General features: G+C 34.6%; 1 protein-coding gene across 1 annotated transcript in view; it reads left to right on the forward strand.

Moving 5' to 3' along the window:
- The window catches only part of BCKDHB (branched chain keto acid dehydrogenase E1 subunit beta), a 108683-nt gene that overhangs the window by 14386 nt on the left and 78404 nt on the right, over positions 1–15893 (forward strand). Inside the window, exons 4-6 of the mRNA XM_021541604.4 lie at positions 8365–8498; positions 9175–9330; positions 13346–13454. Coding sequence (XP_021397279.2) covers positions 8365–8498; positions 9175–9330; positions 13346–13454 — 399 coding nt within the window. The remainder of the gene's footprint in view (positions 1–8364; positions 8499–9174; positions 9331–13345; positions 13455–15893) is intronic.

The following is a 15893-nucleotide window of genomic DNA, read 5'->3' on the forward strand; positions in this document are numbered from 1 at the left end:
TAAATGATTCTCAATTTCTTCGGTTAGTCCTGCATTTCATTTTTATGTTTATTTATCCCACTCATCAACTGCGGATATATACCATATGTCTGTTTTTTCAACTCTGAGTTTGGTGGTAAGAGGGTGGTAATTTCAATTTAAGAAGGTTCTGCAGGCTTTATTACAGGGAAGAAAACTCTCAGTTTTCTTGGAAGTAATTTGCTTGAAGCCTAAAAGGGTGAAAAAAATCAAGTCTATTATCCAAGTTTGGGAATTGTTTAACCAGATTTGCAGCAGAAGCACTTTGAGGTGCAGGTTAATTTTATTTTGACTTGATTCAGAGCCATCTTCCAGTGACCAGGTTGATATAACATGCTAGTCATTTATTATAAAAGATCTTTTTTCTTTTTAATTTGCAGAAGCATTAAATCATCAAAACCTGGCACAGGGTTTTCACACTTAGATGGAAGCACCAAGTATAGACTAATTTATTAAATTTTCTTTTGCACATGCTTTGTGTTATAAAGAGACAGGCATGGTTACCAGTGAGATTTGTGAGATGGTTTTCATTACTGAAATCCTTGCTGTTGTGTTGAGAATACTTGCTTCACAATTTCAGGTAGAGCCAGCATGCTTTCACATTTACTATAAAATACATCTACACTACTGATACTGAGGAATGTGACAGAAGGTAACTTGTATTTGGCATTTTCGCCTACTCCGTGATTTGTCATCCAGATTGTGTGTGCAGCTTATTACAGCAGAATTTTCATTAACATGTTGCAATACATAGCTTTGACAACTGTTCTCTGTTTCCTGTTGATTCTCTGTCATGTCATGTTGCAGACGATGTGAAAATGCATGGAACTGACCTAAGCCTTGTAAATTAAGCTGGTGTGTTGTCCTCTGCTTATAGCCACATATAAGTATTTGGTAGATGTCAATTTTGGGGCATATTTTTGCAAGTAAGCACTTGGTCATCTGGTATAGCTTCTTATATCAAACTGTGTATCAGTTATGCTTTTCTTCAAGTGTACTTCTCATGCAGTAAAAGTTTTTTGTAGTTGACAAAGGAATGTTATTAATCATAGCTGGAGGAATATTTGAGTGCTTTGTCCAGTTAGGCACTGCTCTCTTTTTATTTAGGCTGCAACTGGATGTATGAGCAGATTATGAGGAAGATATCAGTGTGGAGTGGGCAGTCTGCATGAATGTTTAAACTAGCAGTTCCAGCTCAAAGTGCTCTCAACAAGTCATTCTCTTACTCAAGATGATGTGATTTCCTTCCAAGAGCTCATTAGATCACAACTACTCATTCTGCATGAGTCCCTTAGAAAAGAAACAAGAAATTCTGGTGAGAAAATCTGCCACTGGGATATGAGCTTTTTAAAATGTTTTCCTAAGAGTGTGGGTCTGAATGAATACTATTTATCAATGTCATGAGTTGGACAGGTAAAAAGGACAAGCATAAAAAGTTCTGGCATGTAGACCTGCTTGGGGCTGTTAATAAACCATAGAGGATTATAAGGAGAAGACCTTGAAAGTCATCTGTTTCAAACTAGTCAGTACTCAATACAGTTGAGCTTAGTTTGTCTGTGGGTCTTGTCCAGGTGAGTTTTGAACATGTCCAAGGCAGGAACTTCTACAACCTCTTGGGACATCATATTCCACCATGTGTCTACTGTCATAGATTTTTTCTTTTTTATAATTTGTTTACATTTTTGCATCATTCTTTCACTTGACACTGTGTACCTGAAAAGAATCTGTTCTTCTCCATGTTCATATTCTTGCTTGGCTGCTCTTCCATTGTGGGAAGATTAAATGACTTGCAAGATTATCAGCATTCAATGCTAAAGCCAAAGCTTTGCATTAACCTCCCCCAACTCCTCCCACTTCTTCCCTGAGAAAGGGAGAGAATTACATAACATATTTTAATATTTTTATTTTATTCCTTAGCTTTTGTTGGCTGCTAGTTTGTCACAAATGACAGGAAATCTGAACTGTGGTAGAGGGCTAAAAATGTGATCACTCTTTGCTTTAGGAAGGCAGAGGTATCTATGGAGTTTTTCTGGGTCCTCTTTAATCCAAAATTCTGTAAGCCTGACAATAACATTATTAATGTTCTATTCATGCTGTGAACTTTCAGAATTTACTAAGTTTTAGTAGAAAGTTTTCCTTCCAAACCTGAAATTTGGTAAGTGTGCAGATTATAAGAATTTCTGTCCATGGTAATCTTTTCTTTGTACTTCAGCAGTTCTCCTGACATACTATTTATAGTCTGTGAGAGTGAGAGTTAAATGGAAATGTAGTAAACTGGCTTTTCTCCTGAAGGAATATTAGGGAAGAGGAGGTGAAAGTGTAGTTGTGATCTAATAAGCTCTTAGAAGAAAAATGCATCATCTTAGGTCAAAGAATGACTTGTTGAGAACACTTTGAGCTACAACTGCTAGTTCAAACATTCATGTTTCTTCAGATATATGATTTAGTAACTGGGGGAGACTTAAAATGTAAATATATATTTCAGCTGTTCCTAATTTCCAAATTACTTGAAGTGCTTTTCTAAAGTGTTTGGTATGTCACATATGACATGTGTTGTCACATATGACATATGTGATAAACCTGTGAAGAATTCCTGTTCTTACCAGTTGCCAGGAAGAATAGGTGTCCTTTACTTTGGGCAACAGAGTGGTTTAGAAGAATGCATTTTTTGTAGGATTTTCTTTTTTTGCCCAAATGAAGCATAATTAGGCCTCCTGTGAACAAGTGAAACCAAGTAAGAAAGACATATCTGCCGTTTGATCTTTAAAACTTCTGTCTAAAAACTTCTGTCTAAAACTAGAATAGAAAGTCAGCTCCTTTGTTGCAAAATAGAGCATGATAGTGGATTTTTCACCAACAAAATAGGAAGAAGATAATTTTGTTTAGTGTGTGCAAATCTCATTTCTGACCCTGTTGTCAGTTGCTTACAGATTTTGGCAGTATGTATCTTTTACTAACTTTTGTATCTTACTGCCATAATGTGACATTTTGGAATATTTATGGAAAATATAATGGGAATGTGATGTACTTAGTTGCTAAATAATCAAAATTTGAATTACTTTTTAATTCAAGGTAATTAAATGTTGAAATTGTTTTGAAGGCATAGAGACTGTATACACAGTGTGTGAGGATACACATATTTCTCCTGTTAACAGACCAACTCACTGCACTTGACTTGAGACTTTACACTGGTTTGACTGAGGGCTGAGACCTGGTCACTCAGCCCTGGGGTTGGCTGAGTTATGCCAGAGGCATGGCTGGGTCCTTGAAGCCTGTTATGAATGTTTGGGCACACACAAATGTTCTTGGCTTTTGCAGGATACAGGGTTGGGGAAGAATAGGAGAGGAGAGGAGTATAGCTAAATTCTGTGAGTTGTTATTCTACGCTCAGTAGGTAAAACTTCTAACTCAGAAGTTAAAAGCTACTTGCATGTGAAATCCTTTTCATTTCATATAATTACTTTTCATCAGTTAGGTGAAATAATGTATTTTAACATGGATAGCTCTGAGAAAAGCAACTTTTTTAACAACACAGCATGTAAATATGCAAAGTTTCAAGGCTGAGAGTTAAACCATCTCTGTGTCAATGAGCCTGAAGCCCTGCTTTGGACAAGTAGCTTTGAAATTTCTGTATTCAGGTGTAAAGTTAATGTATATTTACTGGTATTCCCTTTAGGCCTATTTTTTTAAAGCTGGAGAACTGTGACTAGATTATCAGTAGAAAAAATGGTAGAACAAAATGATTAAAACTAATAAGTTAGTAGAACTACTTTTTGTTAACCCAGGAGCTCCAAAAGAGCTGAGTAAATTTACTTGCTGTTTGTCTTGCCCTCTTGTATAGTAACAGAGAAATGGAAGACTACAAGTGTCACCAGTTGTAAAATGGGGCTTAAAAGGGATGGTGGGACCAAGAAGCTTAAATGTTGGATAGATTGTGTTAATTATGTTAAGAAATAAAATTAGTAGACTGATGTAGAAGTACATCTATGAAAAATCCTACATATTTTAAGGTTAAAAAAGGTCTTTAAAGGCAGAACTGATTTGAAATCAGTAATTCCTATTTGAATTTTCTACACAAAGTCCCTGGTGAGTACCAAAATAGTTCATCTTTTCTTTCCAGTCCATTTTAAATATGCAGACCTGACTTTGGTTGAACTCCTGATATCTTCTGAGATATAGCTTCTTAGACTTTTCTGTTTGACTTCTTATGGGTGTTTTAAATGGAAGTTAGTGAGATCATTGGGACAAATAAAATGCTGTCCACATATATGGTTAATACTGCTCAGTTCTGACATCTTTTAGGATGTGTTATGCATTTTTTTAACACCAGTGATGTAGAAGTATTTTGAAAACAAAGCACAGTTCTCCTTTCGCTAAATCACCAGCAGTACCCCTTAAACCACCCAAATGGTCCAGGGTGGACTCGTGCAGAGTGATATGAAATTACTCAGAGTTGGAGCATTGGGTGGTGTGTTAACATTATAGGAGATTTAATACTATTTGAATATCTCATTTTTGAAGTTAAATTAAGACAGGAACATGACTTGTTGCAGTTACTGAATCCTGAAATATTTTCTTCCTGATGGCTTGGAACAAATAAAGATGAAGCAGCCAAAATATTAATGCACAATAATCGATTACAAATGTCTGTAAACATGTTCTGTTAGGTTGCTATGAAACTCTTTATTCTTGGCAAACAAGGAGATGACTATGAGACTGCCTTAAAGCTTTTGTCTCACACAAAGGGTCAGTGGTAATTTGAACAACCACGAGCTACTCTTTGTTCTGAAAATCACAAAGATCACTCATTTTTTATTTAAGTAAAATTGAACCGAATATTGCTTTTTTCTTTAATGCTTGTTCTTCATAATTTCAGATGTTCCTTGTGAGGGAAGACTTCTAGAGTGTTTTTTTTTTTACTTCCTTAACGTGCATCTAGTCTTAATCCTGAGTTGTTGGGATGGGGGGGATGAGAAGAATCATCCTTTTTTTTCATGTAACCCTCCTTGTTTGCCGTATTGCTTCCCTCAGTAGCTGGCAAAGGGCACCGACCTGTTCAGATGGCTGAAACCAGGGATGTTTATAAAGCCAGGCAGGTTAATTGAAATGCACACCAGCGTAATGTCTTCCTGAAGAGGCTGATGCACCTGGCTCCAGAAAGTGCAGAGGTGCTACTTTCACCTGGGCTGACAAGTCAGCTCGTTGAGTTGGTGTTAGTTTGTTTTGAGCTGTGTGGCTGATGCAAATCATAGAACACATTTTAGAAAGTGTTTCTTTGTTGGTGAGGAAATGAAATATGGAAACACAAAGTATCTATGGGTTGTTTGTCTGCTTCAGTCAGATTTCAGCTGAAATCTGACTCAGCTGGTTTGCAGAGGGTGGTGTGAATGATGGTTTATAAAAATGGACTTCCTTTTCATGTTTTGAAAAAAAGTGAAAAATAAGAAAATGTGAAATAAAATAGATAAACATACATAGGCTTAATGCATATAACTGCTAAATGTTTAAATATTTAGTGCTATTTTTAGTAATGATTTTCATATTGTATCAATAAAAATAGAAGGTTAAAGCAACACCATACAATTTTTCATTCTTGGGGAAATTAATATATTTGTTTTATCCTAACAATGTGTGTGTTTTTTTGTCATAAGGGGCTAGATTTTATAAAGAAAGCCCTACTCCTTGAAACTCTGCCCAAAGTTGTTTTCTGATCTAATATATAGTAAAGTGCTTTAGGATTTGCTTTTAAGAGGCCAATATTATTGCTTTAATACTACAATCAAAACCATTCCTGAGTAATAAATTTCATTAGTTGAATTCCCTAACTCACTCTTCTCTGTTTTAAGTCCTAGTGCTTCAGAATTGTACCTTTAGTCCTGAAGCTCCAAATTAGGTGCTTCACACTCCTCGCATTACAGCTGTCTCGTTACACTTTTGCTTTAATGATTTTCACTTCATTTATTTCATCATACTCCATTTATAGCAGTGTGATACCTCTAATTTAATATTTTATTAGTATTTCAGCAGTTTTATTAGTATGTATTTTATATTTTGAATTCTAGTGTTACATGCTAGTGTGGTGGGGTTAACATGCTTTTAAATTAATTCACCACCCTAAATTGATATTAAAGAATTAATTTTCAAGTTTGTATCAATTATTAATTAAAAGCTCATTTTACAGGATTGTTCAAATACATTCCAATTTTTGTGTGAGGGTTATTTATTTATGGAACCTGTTCACTAGGCTATTTTAGTGTACTCTGAAAAATCTATTAATAAAGAATAAGGTAGGTAAGCTATAAGTCTTAGATCAAAATATCCTGTAAGCAAGTGAAGTGAAAAATAGTGATCTGCTAATGGACTTATAAGAAGCAGGAAAGTAGAAAGAAAATGACAAACATTACCAAATATCTTAATAATGTTAATTCATTTTTAGTTTATTATAATAAGATTTGTTTTAAGTTAAAATTAATTGTGTCAGTGCAAGAGAAGGTAATTGAGATGGCTAATTCATGGTATGCTAGATAAATAAAAGGGAGGGAAGGAAGTGTTTACCAAGTGCTTATGGTGTTATGGATGGACGTGGGTACAGGGCTTCTGCACCGTCACAATTGTGATGGTAAGGCTTTGGACAGCTGCATGTTTACACAGGAACTTTATTTTCCTCTTTTTTGTGGCCATGATGTCTGTCAACGGAGACAGTGCACCGGAGGATACAATATAGGAACTGAGATTACAGTGCCTTCAGGAATGAGAACAATTTACACAATAAAGAGTCTCTGTAGGGGAAGAATTAATCTTGGATTCTCTTTGTTTCCACTTTCTTGTATGAGAAATCTTGTATGGTGTGTCCTGCAATTGTGGCAGCTCTTTGGACTTGATGTTGGCTTGTGTAGCCTCACTGATGCCACCAATATTGTAGTATCACTTGATGGTATTTCTTTTTTTACTTGCTTTAAATGAATGTTCCTGGTGGAGGGAAAAAAAGGAAAGCAGAGAGAGAGATCCAAAAATGTATTCACTGCTCTGTATATACACATATATATATATTATATATATATATATATATTATATATATATATATATTTACATACACATACATGCATATGGACAGGATACAAGAGGAAAAATGTGAAAAATGAAAGATGTGTTCTTTAAAGATTTGTAAAACATACCTCTCTTTAGTATATTGCAAATACAGCCTTGAACAATGTTTTTTCCCTAATCATACCTTTCTGAAAAATGTTAGCTTTCCTTTTAATAGTTGAACTTACAAATACTGAAATTAGAAGTCCTTGTAGTAACAGCTTTCCCACTTTTTAGTTTAGTCTGTTTTTTTGGTAAGTTTTTTCATGGTTATTTTGTTATTGTTTAATTTGTTTCATAGCCACTGGTGTGCACTGTGTACATTTTTTCCATCCAATTTGAAGTCTTGGCATTTTCATGCATGATGGATTCCTATAGAAACCTACTGTCTACCCAGTGTTCTAAAGGGAAGAATTAATAGTAGACTGAGATTTTTCTGCTGTACTCCCTTGGCAGAAAATTACTGCTGGCAAATATTGTAAATATGTCTTATACACGATATTAGTAGTGGTGTTTCATCTTCTTCCTACTCCTTCTTGTTCTTAATTTCATGACCGAACAATTTTGTGTGCAACCATCTATTTGATGCATATATGGGATCTGAATTTACTGTGACACAGAAATATTTCAGGACTAAAGTAACCTTTTGCACTCCCACAGGGAAGAAAGGAAATCAAATGTTTTGGGTTTGTAGCAGGAACTGCAGTTCCTTGGAGACAAAGCAACTTATATAAATGTGTCCTTACCTTGGGAGAGAAGAGTGTTAAGAATGGGCGCTGCTGCTGGGGAGTGTGGACAAGAGGCAGTGTGCTTTTGTACAGGTGCTCCTGGACATCTGCCTGCCTTTGAGTAGGGACAGTTACTTGTCAGTGCCTGGAAAAAAAAAAAAGGAAGAAACAAGATCTATCTTTATTGTAAACTTTAAAAAATGCATGTTCACTCCCATATAAGCATGGGGGGTATGCATGTTTAAATCATGTTGAATATGTCAGAACAAATTTTCCTTCAAGTGTTCAGAACGTTGTAAATTATAGAAACTGTTCTTAACTTTCATTTAGTTTCTCCTTTTCTTTCTCTGAGTTGTTACAAGTTAAAGTATACCTATAATGGATGGCTGTTGTTGTTACACCTAAAAAAAAGCCCATCTAAACAGCCTTGTGCTTAATTGTATGTGACTTGTTTAATAGTAAAATATTTCTGGAACAATATTTTTCACTTAGAGCTGGTTGTATTAAAGGAATTTTTTTTTTTTTAATATAGGTAAAGACAGAGTTTTTAACACCCCTTTATGTGAACAAGGAATTGTTGGCTTTGGTATTGGAATTGCTGTTACAGGTGCTACAGCCATTGCAGAAATTCAGTTCGCAGATTACATTTTTCCAGCATTTGATCAGGTTAGTACTAAGAAATTTTAGAGCAGTTAAAATAAATCTTACAACTGTTTAAATTACTTTTCTGTTAGCATTAGTACTTGGTTTGAATATATAATTTTTGCAAATATAACCACAGCTGTATTACTAATATTTATGCATGCTTTAGGTAAACAGGCGTAAACTGCAAACAGTGCTAGTGCTGTACTCTAAACAGTAAATTGTACCATGGCCAATTTGAAGGCTTATTAAATAATGGAAATTAAAGATCTGGTTTGAGGCAAAATACTGTTTGTTTTAATTTTTGGTTTTGTGGCTGTGTTGGCTTCAGCAGCCATAAATTCAACAACCTATGTCTTCTGATCACAGTCTCATTTCTACATACAGCTGCAGCTGGCTGTGTCCACAGGACAAAGTACAGATCTAGACAGGGCTGACTGACAGTATAGAATGATGAAACAACTGGGTTATAAGGCTACCCCTGAGACTTAGGCATCTAACTTGAGCACAATAAATTATTGGTTTATTTGCCTTGGAAAAAGTTTTTCTTTGTGCTGACTTACAGTATTCCTTTGCTTCTAATTTCATCCTTTGAATCCCATGGAACAGATGATGTAGTTACATTGCATGTATTGAAGTGTCTTGATGCATAAGTAGAGGTATTGGACTGAATGTTATTTTTGTATATAAATCTTCCCAGATTGTAAATGAAGCAGCAAAATACCGTTACCGCTCTGGAGATCTATTCAATTGTGGAAGCCTCACCATTAGAGCACCATGGGGCTGTGTAGGTCATGGTGCACTATATCACTCTCAAAGCCCAGAAGCCTTTTTTGCTCACTGTCCAGGAATAAAGGTATAGTAACTCTTATTTTATGAAGATTTTTGTTTGTTTGTTTTGTAATGGACCTGACTAGCAATGACTCTGGGTGCAGACAGGGGAAGAAGAGTAGATGTCAGTCCACAACAAAATATCTGAATATGTTAATTAAAAACTGTCAGAAAACCTAAACTCTGTTAAATCTTCGAAAATTTATAGCCATTAATGAAGCAATCTTTGGTACACATCATTTTGTATTTGTCTGTTTTTTGAGCTACAAACACATATTTTACTTAGTTTTAGGTTCTCTACTATACTGTACACAAAACTAAGTACTAAGTACTTAGTACTAGTAGTACTACTTAGTAACTAGTAATTTCCTTTTTATTTATTAATTTTTAAATTTCTGCATCTCTCAAGTGCATTATTGAATTAATTTATATGAAAGACAGGGGTGAGCAGCAGGCACAAACTGAAAGACCAGAGGTTCTTTCTGAACATGAGGAAGCACAGATTGCCCAGAGAGTTTGCAGAGTCTCCATTCTTGGAGGTACTCAGAATTTGTCTGCATATGGTTCGTGGCAGCTGGATCTGCATGGCTCTGCTTGGTCAAGGGCATTGGACCAGATGACCCTCTGGAGGTCCTTGCCAAACTCAACTGCTTGATGATTCTCTGAGTGAGAACTTCAGGCAAGCTTTCTGCCTGAGATGGTGGCTTCCCTTGAAGTGAAGATGCTTAGTGCTTAGGTGGATAACTTTCTTAGAGAAAGCAAAATGCAAGATCTAGTCATCTCAGATCAAGAGAGCACTGTTTGTCAGGCTCTCTGTTTTTTCCTGACCAAATTTTTGTCCGTGAACTTGTGCTTCTGGGTTAGCTGGTATCCAGTCATTAAGAAATGACTCATGGCAGATTAATGTGGAAGATTTAAGCAGAACCAGTATTTGTAGTCTAAAGACACATGTTCATTGTTTATGTGCTGTTTATACTGTTGTCTCTGTATGATTTTGGTGTCCTAAAGCTTCAGATATTACTCATCTACAGGAGGTCATAGCCATTTCTCCTGCTTGTTCTTTTCTTAAATAAAAGAACGTATATTATTCACAGTTTATTTCATTATATTTGATGAATGAGATACATTGTCTTTGGGTGTGAGATACATTCTTGTCTTTGGGTGTTCTTTATAGTATTTGAGGTCCTCTTCTGAACTTGAAAGTATTCCTTGATTATAGACAAGCACTTGATTATAGACAAGCATATTCCTTGATTATAGACAAGCAATCTACAAAGTCTTTTGCCAGGTTATTGAATCAAATGTTTTCTAGAGCTTGTTTAAAACTAAAGTAGTTTATTATTGTATGAAAGCAAAACATAGCTTAGATAATAAAAATACTGACTCCAGGTCCAGCTAATTTCTGCTGATCTTGTAGGTCAATCTCAAATTTTTATATACTAAACCAGGGGATGAAGTTTAGTGGTCCACTCTGGTGATTAATACTCTTTCTGATTCATACCAACTACCTAGACTGATGGCTAGACTTATCAACAGGTTAGTAAGTCAGAATTTTATTTAGTCACTCCGTGTAATATAAATTCTTTGTTCCTAACTCTGATCTTTGTGTCAGTTTTTCACTTTCTTTCACTTTTCCTTGGGTAAAATGTTAAAATAGGTTGCTACCACTAAGATCTGTCATCTCAGTTAAAGGTAAAGGCACATTAATTCTGTGGAACTGATGGAGCAATCTTCTAGTTTTTTGTGCAGAGAAGTGTTTTAGACTCTATCTTTTGAGTATTATTGCTTTTTGAAAACAAAGTTATTCCTTTAATATTTTTTGCAAAGCTGTTTATTGGTGCAGTTCATAATGTTTCAAGATTGCAGGTATTTGTGAATAATCCTGACCCTTAAAAATGAAATAAAGAAGTTAAAATGAACCGGTGTTTCAGATGCATTTTCAAATGTCCCATATCTAAGCACATTTTCTTCATATTACAGGAGGAAAGTCAATGTCTTACATGCTGAGAAGAGTAGGGTTTGATCTTTGGAAAGAGTGGCTTTCAAAACAACCCTCTTATTAAACTTTATGAAAGGCTTCTGGCTTTTTATTTTATGTTTTTCTTAAGTGGCAGGTAGAGTTTGGATTGCTCAAGCCAAGGGGGATTTGTATAACTTTGGTTATTTAGGGGAAGGATTGTGGTCATTGGTACTTAGGCAAAGCTTATTGGGGTTTGAGAACACTACTGGGTGGTTGTATCTTCTGTCCACTGTTGTGAGGGTGTACATGGAAGACATTAATACTGATTCTCTGCATTCCATTGTACGAATATCTTCTCTTATGGTTAGAAGCTTTCTTTTTAATTTCCAGCCTAAATTTGTTCTTGACTAGCTTGTATATTTAACTTATCTGTCCTTCACCATCCCATTTATATCCTAAAGCACTTGTATTCTCTTTAGTCTTTTTGTTAGACTAAAGAAATCAAAGTATCAAAGAAATGTTGACAGCATCTGAAACTCTTTTGACATCTGTTTTATTCATTTTCTTTTCAAATGGTTGAAAGAATCATAAAGTACTCCAGTTGAGTTTATAGCAGCAATTTTTGCAATAGCACTAACAGTTCCTTGGCTATGTTGTTACTTTTTTTAGGACTTAACTGCATAGTATGCTAGTCATCTTTTGAGCAGATAATAAATTCACATCTGAACTTCTGCTCCTGAGTTCTAAATCTGTAACAAAAATTTAGTCCTTAAACATTTGACTTTGGGTATATATTTTTCAGTTTGTTTTTGTGAACTGAGTCTTTTTAGTATAATCCTCTCTAGTGTAGTGACTTCCAGCTTTGGAGTAGTCTTCATCACCTTGTTCTGACTTAACATCATGAATAAGGTAAATAAAGGCTGTCCTAAAAATGATTAATTCCTAAGGAGCTGTACTAGTGACATCCATGGGTAATTTCCCATGTATCTGTTACCAAATGCTTTGGTGAAATATTAATAAACTGCTTCTCCCTTGTTTAGAAAAATCACTTCTCAAGTTAATTTCATGTAATAGGAGACTTAGATTATGTTTTCACTCTTTTATATTATTTTTATGTAAATAAATATTACTCTCAAAATATATTTTGAAGCCATAGCTGTAGTTATTTTTTTTTTTAAGTGCTTGAACTAATGTTTTCAGTGACTTCTAATGTAACAGCTATAAAAGAGTTTGCTGATAGACATCATGCTGCATGTTCTAGCTCTTTGAGGTCTCTGGGATGGAAATCAATTGGTTCTTCTGATTTGAGGGAATTTGGCTCTTGGGTTCTATTTTCATTTAAACTGCAATAATTTGGTAATTTTCTTTTCATAATTGAAATTCTCTTAGATCATCCAAAGTTAGCTCTTCTATTGGCAAATGAATTATACTGTTTCCTTCCAAGTTTTTGAATTATGTCTGGAGGCCTTAGGTTTTTTTTTTTTTTTTTTTGCTTGATAATGATTTAAGGTATTTATTGGTTACTTATTTCCAAAATGAATAAATTTCAAGCTTCCGTCATAAGCAAAGAAAGTAATCTTTAAGTAACTATTTCATTTTGTAGCCTTCAAAACTTACTGGATTAAGTCTGAATACCTTTAAGGTCTGTTCTAATGAATCCTTAACTAAGTCACTGAGGATCACTCAGCTGCATTTTTTTTGTTGTACATCTATGCTAATTTTACTAAGTTTATGTATATATATATATTAATCTGACTGACATTCCTTTTTACCTCAAATGTTACTGTTAGGATGTTAGTTCTACCTTGTCTGAGCACAGTACCTTAGTATTTAAATCACTGTATTAAAGTTTATTAAAGCTATTATTAAAGCTATTAAAGCTTCAGCAATGAACAAAATAAAATTCAAAATTTGGAGTGTGCTTTAATAATGTAGCACTGATGTCAATTCACTTTGTAAGAACAGCTCAATCTGTACGTAGATTTATTTAAAGCAAATGATTGCTTAGTTTTAAGTATTATTGAGGAAATTTCTAGCAGAATTGCTATTTTAACAAATCTACTCTCAAATATTTTTACAGGTTGTTATTCCAAGGAGTCCTCTGCAGGCCAAAGGATTGCTGCTGTCATGCATAGAGGACAAAAATCCATGTATATTCTTTGAACCTAAAATACTTTACAGAGCTGCAGGTAAAGAATTGTATGTTGTATTTTCCAATAAAGCAACAATGTTTGGGTTTTTTTGCACATGCATGTTAATAGTCACAACTAAAACAATGCTTCAGTAGAAGTTTTGACTATTGTTTGGGCTCTAGCTATGTTGTGGGTTGGGTTTTTAGGGGAATTTTGAAAGCTGAATAAATTCTCAAAGTTTGACTGCAAACATAATTTATAGAATAATATATAAGAATATTTACCATCTGATTTATGCTCATTTAGCTTTGGAAGTGGAATGTTTTACAGCCTAAGATTAACAAAACAAGTAGAAATAAGAGGTATTATACTTTATCAAGTTCCAATATAAATTTGGCAGAATTTGAAATGCTTCCTTGTGGTAACTCTAAATACTAAAATAAGTTTCCAGATCAGTTTTATTTTTCCTAAAGAACTGAGCCCCACCATCGCCATTTTCTCAAAGTTAAAATTTCTTTGAAATGTTTAATTTCTAGGAATCTTCAAAATCTCCTCATTTAGCTTTCAACCTTATTTTAAAGGAAATATGATTGCCATTACTTTGTTTTTAGTCATAGTGAATTTCTGGTTCAGAGTAGTTTTAACAACTCTGTTATGCTAATGTATTGGAACAGTGGAAATTGACAATGATGGTGTTGTAATTTGTTCTAAAAATTAACTTGTTACTTCTTTGGACTAGAGAAACCTGACAGAACAGAAAATGGATGAAAAATTTTGCATGTGGAGACAGGCAGAGAAATAGGATGAGCGACTGATAAAATAGAACTGAAGCCCTGACCTACCAGTAGCATTTCCTTGTCCTGTGGCTTTATATGCAAACTATACTTGATCCATCAGTCCAGTTTATAAGCTGATTCTGTCTTGGCTGAATTTGGGTTACATACAAAATATTTCTATTTTGCTTTGGACCTTTTAACATCAGTTTTCCATCAGTGCATCCATTTTGTCAGTAAATTTATCCTCTTCCTAGAGAGACAGTAATAAAGGAAAAATTTAGAAAACAGACATCAAAGCTACAAAAAATAGTACTATAATTCAGGATCAAATAGGATATTTGGTAAAACTGCTTATTTGCTTTTATATTTTCAAAAAAGGCCCAGAAATACCATTAGCAATGTAAATTGAAAAGTGCAGCTGTTTTTAGTGTGGTGGGTGTGATGTTTCTGTAGGGGTGTTGCATTCCTTAAGTTCAGTGTGTTTTGAGGGCTTACTAAAATTCAACTACAAGGCCTCTGTCCATTCATTTAGAGGAAGTAGTTTGAAAAATTAACTTGAGTATGAGTAGGCCTTTATTTCTTTCCCTTTCCCCAGTATTTACAAGTCACAAGTATAGACTTTAGAGTTAATAAAATACTTGCTTTCATATTGGCATGAAAAGCTGCACATCAGTATCATACAGCTTTTGAGAATATAGGGAGGTTTTTGTGTTTGAGGAAGTGACTTGTAAAGCAACCCCACTGAATCATTTATTGAACATAAATCAGGCTTGTGATGGGTATCTTGAGTAAAGATGCGATGAAATAGTGTTTAATGTGATGTATGTGCTGGTCAGTAACCAGCTACAGTGTAGCTGTTGTTGGTAATTTCTGAAAGACAGTGATTTCCTGCGGTGTTCTGATGGCTATTTTTCAGAGACTTTACCAATATTTTTTCTCTTATAATTTCTAAGAACATCAGTTTAGTGGTGTAAGCTGAAATTTATAGTACATTTGCATCAACAAATGTACTATATGTACATATGACAGAGATGATTGTAACAGGTAACTTCTTTCATATACACAAATATTTTATTATTTCTACAATGTAAAGCAGGAATATTTTACTAATGGATAGGTTTTTATGTTTCATTTATTTTTGCTGTAAACTTTCTCTGTGTTATCATTAGTTTGTCATCTTTACTATCCTTTGTGGGTTGGGTCAGCTTGGACTGGATGATGACTGCTGTCTGAGAGTTTCTTCTATAAAATTGATCTGTCTTAGAGTTCATTCTTATACTCCTGCCCACAGTCAGGGTTTTTAGGAATTCCACCATAGAAACCAGGTGGCCTGGTGAATTCAGAAATGGACCAGGGCCAACATGATTAATAAGATCAAAATGCAGCAGCAATGAGACACAAGCCTGGTTGGTAAACAAGAATAAGATAAGTGGTGGAAAGAAGGATTTTAAAAATGTGACTTTCTTGTGTTTCCTAGAGAAAATTTTTACAATACTCCGTGTGAGTGTATTGATTCCAGCAGGAGAAAGAAAATCATACAGGTTCAGAAATTGACTTAGACAAGTAAGCTTGAACTATGTCTGTATTTATTGTGTCTTTCCATTAGTGTCTCAAAACAGTACAGGGTCTTCTGAAGGCTGGGAACATGCAGGCTTTCCAAAACAAGAACACAAAATGGTATCCATTCTCCTTTATTACTTAATTTAGCTTTTTTTTAATT

The sequence above is a fragment of the Lonchura striata genome, chromosome 3, assembly GCF_050655825.1.
Source record: "Lonchura striata isolate lonStrDom1 chromosome 3, ASM5065582v1, whole genome shotgun sequence".
Lineage (NCBI taxonomy): Eukaryota > Metazoa > Chordata > Aves > Passeriformes > Estrildidae > Lonchura > Lonchura striata.